The sequence below is a fragment of the Strongylocentrotus purpuratus genome, unplaced genomic scaffold (assembly GCF_000002235.5).
Source record: "Strongylocentrotus purpuratus isolate Spur 01 unplaced genomic scaffold, Spur_5.0 spur5_scaffold_14, whole genome shotgun sequence".
In the NCBI taxonomy this organism is placed as follows: Eukaryota; Metazoa; Echinodermata; class Echinoidea; order Camarodonta; family Strongylocentrotidae; genus Strongylocentrotus; species Strongylocentrotus purpuratus.
Window position 1 is genome coordinate 21104126 of NW_022145599.1, and position 13967 is coordinate 21118092.

Genomic DNA, 13967 nt, shown 5'->3' on the forward strand with positions numbered 1-13967 from the left:
ATTTATCAACTGTTCTGGTCCAAGAACTCATGTTGGCTATAGCGAACTTTCTAAAGCTGGTTTTCTTGAAGTCGACCAAAGATCAAAACAACTCGCATTGCATCACGTGCATAAAATATATCATACTAGGGCGAATCATTATATTCGATCCAACTTCGATCTTGTTACTGACGTACATGATTATAATACAAGAAATAGACGATTCAACTTTAACTTACCAGAAAGAGTAGGTAGTATTGGAAATTCGTTTTATTACAATGCCATAAAACATTGGAATTCCCTTCCCAATGGTGTAAAAGAAATAGGAAACTATGATCATTTTAAGAGGAAATTAAAGGAATACCTAATACTTGACAGTCAGAGAAGAGAAGTGAATGACATGTTATATGATTGAAATTGTTATTCTTCTGTCGGTTCATACTTTTTCATGTTGTATATACTTATGTTTTCGTACGTTATAGAAATTCTACAAATTCATCATTATTTTCCTCTTCTTCCTTCTCCTCTTTTTCTTCTTCTCCTTCTTCTTTTTCTTCTTGTACTTAATATCATTTCTATCATCAGTTTAATGTTGTTATTATTATCTTTAATAAGTAGTTCTTTTAATTTTCTTATCTGTCTGTAAATATTACTATTTTAATTTATTAATTGTATACATGTCTGTAAGGGACCCCACTGGAAATAAGCTCTCGAGCTTTCGTGGGTTATCCTGCTCAAGCTGACTTATTTTTGATCTGTTATTATTGTATATTGTTGTATATTGGAAGCTTGTCGAATAAAAATCAATCAATCAATCAATCCTATAAAACACTTCGAGAAAAATTGAATATAAAAATTTTCCGGTGCTCCCGGTAAATTTTTGATAAATTTCAAATAGCGCCTACGGCCGTACAATGGTAGCTGGCTAGCTGCGACCATGAAAATCTCAGAGTATGTATAGTAGTGATATAATATAATTTCGAAACCAGAATAGCTAATCGGTCGATTTTAGCTAAGAAACATTGTTTTATAGCTTAATTAATATCTTGACCTTGAAAGGGAGCTATACAACATAAAGAGTTTATTATTTACAATTTCATAACTTTAAACTCGTTTTCAACCGCGACAAAGATCACTGAATATCGGATCGCATATGCTTCCAATATGTTCATTTGAACCAAATTCATGACCCCATACCAAAACTTTGTATTACATTTAACCCTCGGTGCGGCATGCAAGTCTAATAGCAGGTGTCGTGCTATAGTGGTTCATTCACTTGACTCTCAACCAGAAGGTTGAGGGTTCGAATTCCAGCATGGCATTAACGTCCTTTTTGAAAGACATTAATCCAATTTTACCACTCTCCACCCTGGTGGGCCGGTACCCCGGTAGATGCGAAAGTACAGAGCTAGTCAGTTAATTGTTCAATCAAGAAACGAAGATCAATCAAGAAACCCAGAACAGATTAAGAGTCCAACTCCTCCAATTAAAGTATCCATATACCACCACCTCCCTAATTAGTGACAACCCCCCCACCCCCACGCCCATCATTATCATCACACATCACATCAATGACCCCGTTATTCTGGTATTCAATATGGCGCAGACTGGTGTACTTCCGTTTGTGAGGGGTGTGGATCTCAGCCGCAATGATTTTCGGGTTCGTTAATGTTACATGTTAATTTATGTATTGTGAAATGTTTGAAATTGGTTGTTGATGTAGTATTCCGCCAGAGTGAAAAGGTTTTAGTTGTTTGTTGGGTGCAGTAAAGGAAAACATACCGGTAGCCGTATGCCAAATTGTGTGTGTGGTCCCATATGTTTAAATCTTCGTTTGTAAAAACGCTGCGCATAAAATAAAAGGCAGCGGCAGCCACACAATGCATAGCTGCATTACTACCCTGGCCTGGCTGTGTATTAAAAGCTGTGCTATTGATTCTCAACATTTCAAACACTACTGTACAAAAAACTCAACTGATTTCACTAAAAATCGGTACTCTAGAGGTCTAGTGACAATTGATGACACCTAAATTAGTAGTAAAATAGGTCTAGATCTAGTTTACCATTTATTTTAACTTACCGATGTTAGAAAGAATAATTTAAATATTCAAATTGTAAGTCTGTTGTCATACTTACCGATCTAGCCTTAAGGGCTCCCTTGAAATTTTTTTAATGATATTATTCAAGGGGGCCTTAATTTGCTCCCATAGGGTCCTGTGGAGAGGTAGGTAAACAACATCGCAAATGGGTCCAAAATCACACTTTCCCGCACCCGACCAATATTGGACAGTGCTCCGTGAGGTCACCTTTTTAGGTCAGCCATTGGCATGTTTTATTTTTTATTTTTATTTTGTTTAAATAAAATAACAAAATAATTATAATTTTTTTGGGGGGCTGGGGGGGGGGGGGGGGCAAGTCCCTGTTTTTCAATACATTTTGGGCGAATTTAGGGCTGATTTTAACATATTTTTTTTGGCGGGGGGGGGGGGGGGGGGGGGTCACGTGCCATCTCTGCTCCCCCCCCCCCCTGGATCCGCCACTGAATATTGTGTGGTGTGTATATTTGTGTATGGGTCTAATAATACCTTCCTCACAGCAAGCATGCAGTGCTAGAGGTCAATACGCATTAGCATTGACTATGCTTTGCTGAAGCTTTCGGTCTAATATCATCTATGCTATGGTCACTCCAGCAAAGCATAGAGAGTCAATGCTATTGCGTATTGATCTCTAGCACTGCATGTATGTGCAGAGACGCCAAGTTCAAAGATCGGCAATACGTGACATTTTAATTTTTCGGCGCACAAGCGCGCGTGCGAGGGTATAACACACGTATAAGGTATAGCCTTTTTTCTAAATCTAGCACGCGCGCCGTGCGTGAGAGCATTTCCAGACCCTCCAAATGCGTGATGTCATGCCTAATGCGTGACACTTGGTAGCTCTGTATGTGTGAGGCAAGGAATGGACTTTTTGAACTTTTTTGCCTGTAAAATACTCAACAAATACAACATAACATAGGTTGTGTTATATTCGTCTTACATTTTATGGTATTAAACTACATTATTTTAATGTTAGAATAGAAAAAAATTGTGTAAACTTACTTTTAAGGCACCTTTTCTCTCCCTGGTCCAGAGTCTTTGCACATTCGTTACCTCAGCCATAACGTAGCGGTCGCAATGTGCTATTTTTCTATGGCGCGCCATGTTCCCAATAATTCAGATACCGGTAAACACTATTTATCACTGATAAACATCGTTTATCGCCGATTAAACACCATTTATCGCCGAGCGATAAACTATTTTTATCGACAGATAAACAGTGTTTATTGGGGAAAACTTTTTTCACTCAATAAACACAGTTCATATTGATAAACACTATTTATCGCCGATAAACAGAGTTAATCCAGATAAACACTGCTTATCGAGTGATAAACATTTTTCAATCAAAAACGGTGTTTAAAAAAAAAAAAGACAAAAAAAAAAGCGAACGGACAAAACTAAATAATCGTAATTTTCTTATAAAACACTATCCGGTGACAGCGACAGCGACAGCGGCCGCGTGAACATCAAAAACTTAACCTAGGGTTAAGTTTTTGAATTTTTGATATAATTTTAAAAGTATATGTTCTTAGTCAATGAAACTTGGACTATAGGGTAATCAAGTCTCCCCAATCATGTGAGTAGTATTTCAGGTCACTAAGTTAAGGTCAAAGGTCATTTTAGGTCAACAAACTTAGACTTTGTTGTTGCATCAACATCCAGATTTTGAATTTTTAGCATATTTTCAAAATTGATTGTTCAAATTCTATGAAACTTGTACCCAAGGGTTATCAAGTATCCCAAATCACATGACACAAATTCCATGTCATAAGGTCAAAGGTCATTTTAGGTCAGTAGTTTTGAATTATGTTTTCACAACTTAATATAAGAATTAATCAATCAATTTTTTTGTATTAATTTGTTCATATTTTATTCAAGTTATCGATCGTGGTACAATTAATAGTAAATAATTCTTCTGATGATTCTTAGTCAACATTCTCTTCAAGATATGTCCTGTACCATAGTGGTATAGTTATTGTACCGTTCGTAGCCCCATATGTGCAAATCATGCTGGTTTTGACTTGAGTTTTTTTTTTCTTTTTACTCTTTCGCCGTAAAGGCCGCACCCCGACTTTTTGATATTTTCTCTTTCAAAAATACTGCGGCCTTTACGCCAGCAAATACGGTTGTCGATAAACATAGTTATCGGCGATATACACTGTTTACGGGCGATATTAGTGTTCATGTGAATTATTGGGCCAATGGGTCGCCATAGAGCGTGCATATAATTAACGTATGAGAGTGCTGCCGGGCCACTTATTATAAGACGTACGTAACATTAGAAAATGGAGGTACCGGTACAGAGTTGAGAACGATGGACCAAATCGGCAGAAGTCTTGCTAGAATTACTGGAAACTCAAGTAAAATTCTTAAACGAAACTGGTAAATTTGATTTATTTGTTATTTGTCATCAATATTGAGTGGTTAATATGTATGATAACAGTTTAGAAGGGTAGCTGCAGCAGGTTTTATGTACTGTACTGCAGTACAGTGTTGCCTCTTTTACTACACAGCCAGGATAATGATGCAGCTATGTGTGCCTATGGTATACTATATTTACCAATGTTATGTTTGCAGGGAGATGTCTTTCCGAATGCTGTGGCTGACATGTCTGGCCTTCGCTGGCTACGACTCAACCAGACCAACCTGGAGATGCTACCAGATGAACTTTCACAACTCAATAAACTGGTATGTATAGCCTGGTTTTCCCACTAAAGGAAGCATTAGTTTGCTTTTTGTGTAAAAGAAACCTGTTAAGATGACCTTTATCAATTGATTTTCAAATACCACTGTACAATATTCACCAGAATTCACTCAAAATAGACTCTTTTAGTGACAGCTGATGACATCTTAATGGTAATAAAATTCAATCAATTCAACTCGCTGATGTTGGAAAAATACTTCATGCATTGTAGAAGTGGACTTCCCATAATATACATGTACAGTACCAAAGACTGATAAATATGTTGATGTAATCATTCAAGCTTTAAAAATAAGCTTTTGTTGTCCTAAAATATTTCTTCTATAGACTTTTTTTTTCAAAGCCAGTTTACTTATGAGGTTTGTCGCAGGTACGGTGACGACATAATTTGCGGACCCAATCAGCTCGTCTATATAGCTGAGGCAATGAGCCATGTGCTCAATTAATGCAAAGTCATTGTGAATATAATAATAATAATAATAATAATAATAAAAACGTTACTTATAAAGCGCTTACCACCGAAGTCTCTAAGCGCTATACACACAAAATAGAATGATATACAATTACATCTTATACAAAACTAAAAATGCAAATAGACATACAAATTACAATACATATGGAATACACGTCAAAGTGAACAGAGTTAATTAAACGCAATTTTGAATAAATGTGTCTTGAGACTAGTTTTGAATAGGTTAACAGTTTGACAGTTTTACATTTAAAGGTAATCTGTTCCAAAGTTCAGCAGAAGCTTTGCGAAAGGAGCGATTACCATAAGAAAGAGTTGACACAGAAGTAGATAAGAGGTTTAATTGTGAAGATGACCGTAAACTGCGTGAGGGTTTGTATTCCTCGATTAATTCTTGCAGATAAATTGGTGCCAATTCATGAATGCATTTATAAGTTAAAACTAAGATTTTGTACATAATGCAGTACCTCACCGGCAACCAATGCAATTCGCGAAGTACTGGGGTGATGTGTTCACAAGAACGCATGCGTGTTACAAGCCTGGCAGCAGAGTTTTGGATTCTCTGGAGTCTTGCAATGTGCGAGTCCGGAAGGCCATAAAGAAGGCTATTGCATTGATCAAGACGGCATGTAATAAATGCATGTATAAGCGTTTCGGTAGATTTTTGATCAAGAAAATTTCTAATACGACCTATCTTGTACAAGGCATATGAAGCTGAGCGACAAATATTTTTTATATAATCATCCATCCTAAGACCATTTTCATTTTTTTTTTGTGCATTTATGCATACTATACATAAGATGATGTCATCAAAGCTTTTTTGATTTAGAGTTTTCAGAGAGCTGTTACTCTGACAGACACTAAAATATCATATAATTGTTATTAATGTAATCTATCATGGCTTATAAGGTTTCTGTTGGTATATAATTCATCTATTCGATTTTTCACTTCAGGCAGTCTACTATTAAACAACTATTCAACAAGAACCTTGTACACATTTATGTGTCAGAGATCAAGTCAAGGGTTCAGTGACACAAAGACGTAACTCCATATTTTGCCGAAATGAGTATTTGATATCAAAATATTCAGAAAAATTTGGGCTTTCCAGGAAACGCAAATACTTAACTCCACCCAACGCAATGGCTTGTGAAAGATAGACTTAACTCCTTAAGGCCCAAGTGCTCAGTGACACATTAACAAATTTTTCTCAAAATGGCCAAAATGAGTTACGTCTTTGTATCACTGACCCCTCGAAGTGTTGTCCATCGATCAATGTGTATTTATTTGTGAAGTCATAATTTGTGTTCTTGTGTTATTTATACCTTGCATCCCATTTCCTTACCCACACTCTATTAAAACAGGAGCACCTCCACATGTCGAGGAATAACCTCATCCAGATCCATGGTGACCTTCCCACAATGCAGTGCCTGCGCACCTTGAACCTGCGGCACAACAAGATCCGTAACTCCGGGATTCCCAACGATATCTTCATCCTGGAAGACATGACCGTTGTTGTAAGAGTTTCATCTTCATCTACATTTTATTATTCAAGAGATACATGTACTGTTACAGTAGATGTATATCATTCATGACGTGAAGTGAGAATCAAATATGCTTACAAAATTATGAAATTCCTTTAATTTGAAGAAAAAAATGAGGGGGGGGGGGATGGAATTTCATGAGAACAGTCATCATGAAGAAACTTGTTTTTGTCCATGGTAATGCTGAAATACTGAGAGAGAAGGGAGCTGTTGCTTTTGTAGTAATGGTTGGATTTAAAAAGCACTTGAGGACCTAAAGTGCTGAATCCTATTAATGTCAGTTTTAGCTAAGCTTCTATAATTAGACTTAAAGATATTACCACAAGTACCCATACTGTACTTCATGCAGGTTAAGCATGCCAAATGTATATGTACAGCTATATGAAAATTAAATATTATTATTATTATTTACCATCATCATCTTAAAGTTTGTAAGAAATGTATGTCAGCCTTCAGAAGCTGCTCTGCTGGTAATCTAGATAATCATTCCTTCTTTGCAGGATTTTAGCCACAATCAGTTATCGGCTATACCAGAGGACATGGAGAAAGCCAAGTCTCTTCTCGTCCTCAACCTCAGCTTCAACAAGTAAGTATTAAAGCCCCACTGTACTATATGTACTTATAACTAATTGCGCCCTCTATATAGCAAACAATACCTAATTGGTGCCTGTTGGTCCCCCATGATCCTCTTTTTCTTTTGTTAATTGAGAGCTGATTTGATGAGATAACCACCTGTCAGTGACCTTGCAGGGAGGTCTAATCCCCCTGGCCAAACTAGTACAGACTGGCTTAAATGGTTACATGCCATGGGTGGTAGTTGTGTAAGTAATGATCTCAATTGCATACCATGTTGCTACATTGTAAATATTGTTACTTTTCCCTGAAACCTGGACAAAAAAACAAAAATATGTCCATATATTCATGTAGTGAAATTTAAAACCCAAAAAATGTTAGTAAACTTTATGGTACAGTAGGTGGTTAAACATAGAGTTTGTTGTTTACTCTTAGGTATTTTTTCTTTCTGTCAAAGGAAGAGAGAGGAGAGAGAGAAGAAGAGAGAAAGACAGACAGAAGAAGAACGGGAGATGTGTAGAAAGAGAGATTAGATAGAGAAAACATGAGAAGAGATGAAAGAGGAGTGAGAAAAGAAAAGGAGATGCGAAGAAAGAGAGATAAGAGAGAGAAAAACTGAGAAGAGAAGAGAGAAAGACAAACATAAGAAGATGAGATGTGAAGAAAGAGAAATATGAGAGAGATGAAAGAGGAGAGAGAGAAGAAGAGAGAAAGACAGATAGAAGAAGAGGAGATTGAAGAAAGAGATTAGAGAGAAAAAATAAGAAAAGATTAAAGAAGAGAGAGAGAAAAGAATAAAGACAGTTACGAAGAAGAGATGAAAAATGTAGAAGTTGAATAGAAGAAGAGAAAAGAGAGATGAGGAAGAGAGACAGAGAAAGCGAGAGAGATGAAAGATAAAGAGAGAATGAGAGGGCAAGGTTCAGATGTGGGCATTTTAATACACTCTTACGAATACACATGTGAAAAAGGGGACTTTCCCCATCAATCCTATGTAGGTGAAAGTACCCTGACTGATCTCTGTAGCACTCATTCTTACTTTCACTCCGCAGCATCAAGGAAATCCCATCGCAGTTGTTTATGAACCTCACTGACCTCATCTACATCAACTTCAGTGACAACAAACTAGGTGAGTTAAAGAGCAGGTTCACTTCTTGGAAAGGTGAAAAATAATTTGTGATTTTAAAAGTTTTTTTTATGTTAGTGTGAAAAATATCCTTGCAAAAATGTCTCTTGAAAGTTGAAAATGATAGCTCTTTGAATGACAAGAAGAAGCTGCAGGTTGTGGACAAAACTTATCTTTGTACAGCACATGTGACTCCCGGCTAGACTGTGAGGGACTGTAAGGCAAAATCAGTTAAAAAAGACAAGTTATGAACATCAAGATGAATGAACAAATTCTGCTTGAAGCATCTGCCTACAAAAAAACCCAGAATGTTTTGTATGTGATGTGATGTGATGTATTATATATAGGAATAAAATAAATACAAAGTAAACTAACTTTCTCTTTCATTTTTAAGGCTGATAATTCTTTTGCCTGCAACTTTTGATTTGTTGAAGTAGATGTATAATGTACAAACATTTTAGATTACCTTTTAACACTATTCAGCTAAGCCAAGAACACATAATTGTGAATGATGTTACGCAGAGATAAGGCTCTTCTTAAAGCTCTGGGTACAAACTAGTCAGGCTTTTGAGTCATGCTATGTCATTTTTTCCTTCATTTTTAATATACTTATTCCAGTATCTGTTTGATTCAATGACAATACCTTTAATTCTAGCAGTATAGAATTCCCTTTCACCAGGAACAATTGAAATTTGAGGATTTTCCAAAGCTTTGGGGAAGTTGCTGGGCGTGGAGCAAAGTGTCAGTTGCCAAACCTCAGATCTAGAACAGGAAATAGAAAGTTATGTTGAAAACTATCCAAAAGGAAGTCCTTGTCGTGATACATGGTTTCCTTCCTTATACGTTTTGTAGTGAATCATATTGTTAGCTGGTTAAAAAAAAACGAAAATCATATCATTATCTGATGGGCGGCTGCCTTGTTTGGGTTATGTTAGGTTCTATTGCAGGGATTAACGAGGGTGATTTCTGTGACGTTTATTCTCATGTTCATTGTATGGCCGTCTTATTGGATATGAGATCACTTTCAAAGGTCATCATCAAATTGTCTGATTTTTTCACATACTCTTTGCAATCTTGTCTATTTTTTCAGATATTTTAGATTCTCTTGCAGGAATTAACGAGGGTGACTTCTGTGATGTTAATTCTTATGTTCATGGTATGGCCGTCTTATTGGATATGAGATCACTTTCAAAGGTCATCATCAAATTGTCTGATTTTCTCACAAACTCTTTGCAATCTTGTCTATTTTTTCAGAAATCTTAGGTTCTCTTGCTGGGATTAACTTTAGTGATTCATCAAACGTTAATTCCCATGTTTATTGTATGGCCGTCTTATTGGATATGAGATCACTTTCAGAGGTCACCATCAATGTTTCTGTATTTTTCACAAATTATTTGCAATCTTCTCTTTATTTTCAGAAATTCTTCCACCTCAGATGCGAAGGCTGACCAATATACAGACGCTGATCTTCAACAACAATCCACTACTCCATTCACAACTCAGGTAAGAAACATTCATTGTGTTTGATTGAAAGTGAATTTAATCAGAAGTTACCGGGGTCAAGTGGTTACATCACTGGACCTTGGATCACAAGGTACTAGGTTCACATTCCTGTCACGGTACTCTTTTCTGTTGGCAAGAGACTTGTCTACATTCGCCACACCTGACCCACGTGAGATAATCTGGTACTTACAAGGAAATATATCAGATGCTACAGCCCCTTCTATCAGTATAGTTGTGCTTTAGCTGGGTAATAATTTCTAAGGAAGCTCAGAGAGATGTATAATCTGGGGTCCGTCTTATAAAGAGTTGATATTGATTGCAACTTATTTGCGATTGATATCAACTGCAACTATGTACATAAGAGATAGGAGACTGCAAACTTGTGATTGATTTGGATCAAGCGCAACTCTTTATAAGACGGGGCCCTAATATGCGCTATAAAAGAATTAAATATAATTACATTAAAGGTAATACAAAGTTTTGGGAAATTTCGAAAATTGGGTGGATAGTGAATCTTTACAATTTTGACGTATTTGGATGCCCCTGTGGATGAATTATAATGTAAAATTAACCCCGAAAAACATTTCTGTTTTCGAGAAAAATTGAATATAAAAATTTACTGGTGCTCCCGGTAAATTTTGATAAATTTCAAATAGCGCCTACGGCCGTACAATGGTAGCTGCGACCATGAAAATCTCAGAATATGTAGTTGTGATATATAATTTCCAAACGGGAATAGCTAATCGGTCGATTTTAGTCAAGAAACATTGTTTCATAGCTAAATTGGTATCTTGACCTTGAGAGGGAGCTATACAACATAAAGGGTTTATTATTTATAATTTCATAACTTTAGACTCAATTTCAATCGGGGTAACGATCAATGAATATTGTAGGAACGCATATGCTTCCAATATGTTAATTTGAACCAAATTCATGACCCCATACCAAAACTTTGTAATACCTTTAAAAATTTGCTTTAGTGACCACCTGCATAGAAAGACCATATTTCTGTAATCACTTCAATACTCTTTCTCATTTGTAGGAACTTGTACATAAAAACCACCTGCTTATAATGACCACTTGTCTTGTCTCCTTTGAGCAGTCTTTAAATACGGGTTTCATGGTATTGTTACTCATTTTACCTTCTGTCAGGCAATTGACGTCTATGACCCAGCTCCAGACCCTTCATCTGCGCAACACCCAGCGGAACCTGACCAACATCCCGCCCCAGCTGGATGCCCTGGTTAACCTGGCCGATGTTGACCTCTCATACAACGATCTAGAGAGCGTGCCTGATGCCTTCTATTCCCTATCGTCTCTCAAGCGACTCAACCTGAGCAATAACTGCATCACACAGCTGTCTGCGATTGGTAAGGGATCATGCCTTTGGCCAGATTTATCTTTCATTTTAGAGGTGTCGTGGACGAGTGAATATGTCACCGGACTGTGGATCACAAGGTCCGCGGTTCAAGTCCCACGTGGCACTAATGTCCTTTGGCAAGACATTGATCTACATTTGCCACTCTCAACCCAGGTGTTAAATGGGTACCCGGTAGGATGCGAAAGCTAATGTGCTTAGATTAGCAAGTGTGCACTTGTAAAAAATGACGCTGGGCTGGAATGCTCCCCAGACAGTGGAGAATGTGCATACATTGTGTGCGGGTAAGCCTGAATCCGATGACCGGGGTAATAATATATATCTGTAAAGCGCTTTGAGAGGGCCTTCGGTCCTGAAAAGCGCTTTATAAGAACTAGCTATTTTTATTATTATTTTCAATTGTCTCATGTTTCTAAGCAGGATGACATTGAATGTACGTCATTTTCCACATATGGTGGTTATCGTTTGGACATGGTGTATAATGTGACATTCTCTTCTCCAAATTACCAACCCCACCATTGTTCACTTCAAACAGTTCTCTCTTCAGTTTGCTCCCCAATGGCATGAGCCCTATAAATATTGAAAAAGCATTTCCAGCCATCTCATGACGTGTTTCGCTCCTTCTTTTAGCCCGCATCAGACTCTTGAATCTGACCGAAAAATGTCAACTTTTCTAGCATGATTGCATGTTTACCCACAGCTAGTGCTTTTATTGTAATCTCTGTCTGTCACTGTCTATTGCTACGGTCACAAAGGTTCGTACGAACGATAATTTTGTACGAATCTCCCTGTTTTTCCATTGTTTTCCCGAATTTCCATTGTCTGAAAATCGTTCGTACGGCGTTCGTAGCAGTTCGTAATGGCATTTTTGACCAAGGCTTTTCTCTCTCTCTCTCATTCTCTCTCCACCTCTACCGGATGTTACAGACTCCTGGACGAGACTGGAAACCCTCAATGTTGCCCGCAACAAGCTGACCTCCCTCCCTCCAACTCTGTGCAAGCTCATCTCCCTGAAGCGCCTCATCATCAGCGGCAACCAGATAGACTTTGACGGCCTCCCCACAGGCATCAGCAAGCTGGTCGCCCTGGAGCAGTTCATCGCTGCGGACAATCGCCTGGAGTCGGTCCCTGAGGGCATCTGTCGTTGCCCCAAGATTAAGAAGCTGATTCTGACCAAGAATCGTCTCTATACTCTCCCTGAGGCGATACACTTCATCACAGATCTTGAAGTGAGTGTCTTTTGAAGGACGTTGTGTGCTTTTTATTACAGAGAAAGCTTACAGATCCATGGTTCGTTTGTTTCAAACTTCATTTTGCCTTACAGAAGGGTCTGAAGAATAATTTTTAATATTACCTACATGTAGTTGTTTCCTCTTTGATATGCCAGGAACAAAGATGTAGAAGAAGCTAAACTTACCAAGTAGATTGAGGAATAGCAATACATTATGCTTGCATTCTTTTAGTAAAACATGCCATGATGTTTAGCTATTTATTTAGAATTCTAGGCTATTTGTATATGACAAGCCATTTAGTGATTTTGTGATGGTGGTGTATTTTTCTGAATATTTTGATATATCTTACTGCTCAATGTACATTCTCTCTGACTGAAGAAGAGAGGTAATTTAGCTAAATATGTCTTTCCTAATGAAAACATTTCTGTTAAAGGTACTATGTTCCATTTGCAGGCCCAAAATATGAAAAGGTTAAATTCCAACAGCATTTGAAAGACAATACTAAGTTACAACATCCCTCAAAACAAAAGGGCTTGAAAAAAACGACCATTAGTTGTCAAATCGACTTAAGTGATTGCAATCAGCTAAGTAATCGTCTGATTTTCAGACCCTTTTACTGAATGGTCTTATGTTTTTATTTTGATGACAGACACTGGATGTCAGGGACAACCCTGACCTGGTGATGCCCCCGAAGCCCATCCCACAGCAGATAGGAAGCGGAGCAGAGTACTACAACATCGACTTCTCCTTGAGCCATCAGCTCAGACTGGTAGGCGTAGTGCCTCCTTCACAGGCAAGCTCACCGAGTAAGCAACGCTTTGTTTCTGTAGTTGATTATAGCCAAATGTAAACACATTTTTTGTATAAGATGGGTAGGTGTGGTGCCTTTTTCATAGACACAAAGCTCACCAGGTAAACAACGCTTTCATATGTAGTTGGAACATGATTTTAACCAAGTGAACACTCACTTTCTTATGAGATTTGTAGTATTCAGCAGGTACAAGTAGCATTAAATGTCTGTAGTTAAAACATTATTGAGTTAAGTGTAAACTCACTTTCATGTGAGATGTGTAATAGGGCCTCCATTGCAGGCAGGATGCTTGCCAGGTAGGCAACGTTTTGTTTCTGTAGTTTGAACGTTATAGCCAAGTGCAAACTCATTTTGTAGATTTTAGATTTGTAGTAGTGCCTCCATCACACACAGGAAGTTCACCAGGCCAGCAATGTTTTGTTTTTATGTAAATTTGTTGTCAACTAATTCAGAAGTAATGCCTCTTTTCAATTCTGAAAGTCACCAAGTATGCGGCATCTCATGTTATTTAGTTTATATAATTCATTAAATGATTCTACCTACAAAATTAATCTTTTG

At 37.5% G+C, this 13967-nt stretch overlaps 1 protein-coding gene across 2 annotated transcripts in view; it reads left to right on the forward strand.

Annotated features, from left to right (window-relative positions):
• The first annotated feature begins 1545 nt into the window (after positions 1 to 1545).
• Positions 1546 to 13967, forward strand: part of LOC585336 (protein flightless-1 homolog) — a 41611-nt gene continuing 29189 nt past the window's right edge. Inside the window, exons 1-9 of one of the 2 annotated variants that reach the window (XM_030984458.1) lie at positions 1546 to 1639; positions 4653 to 4763; positions 6607 to 6759; positions 7287 to 7372; positions 8412 to 8488; positions 9904 to 9988; positions 11141 to 11358; positions 12294 to 12595; positions 13248 to 13404. In XM_030984458.1, the coding sequence (XP_030840318.1) occupies positions 1577 to 1639; positions 4653 to 4763; positions 6607 to 6759; positions 7287 to 7372; positions 8412 to 8488; positions 9904 to 9988; positions 11141 to 11358; positions 12294 to 12595; positions 13248 to 13404 (1252 nt within the window). In that variant the 5' untranslated portion in view covers positions 1546 to 1576. Of the gene's footprint in view, positions 1640 to 4652; positions 4764 to 6606; positions 6760 to 7286; positions 7373 to 8411; positions 8489 to 9437; positions 9516 to 9903; positions 9989 to 11140; positions 11359 to 12293; positions 12596 to 13247; positions 13405 to 13967 lie in introns of those variants that run through there. The other variant, XM_030984459.1, reaches the window with a different exon arrangement.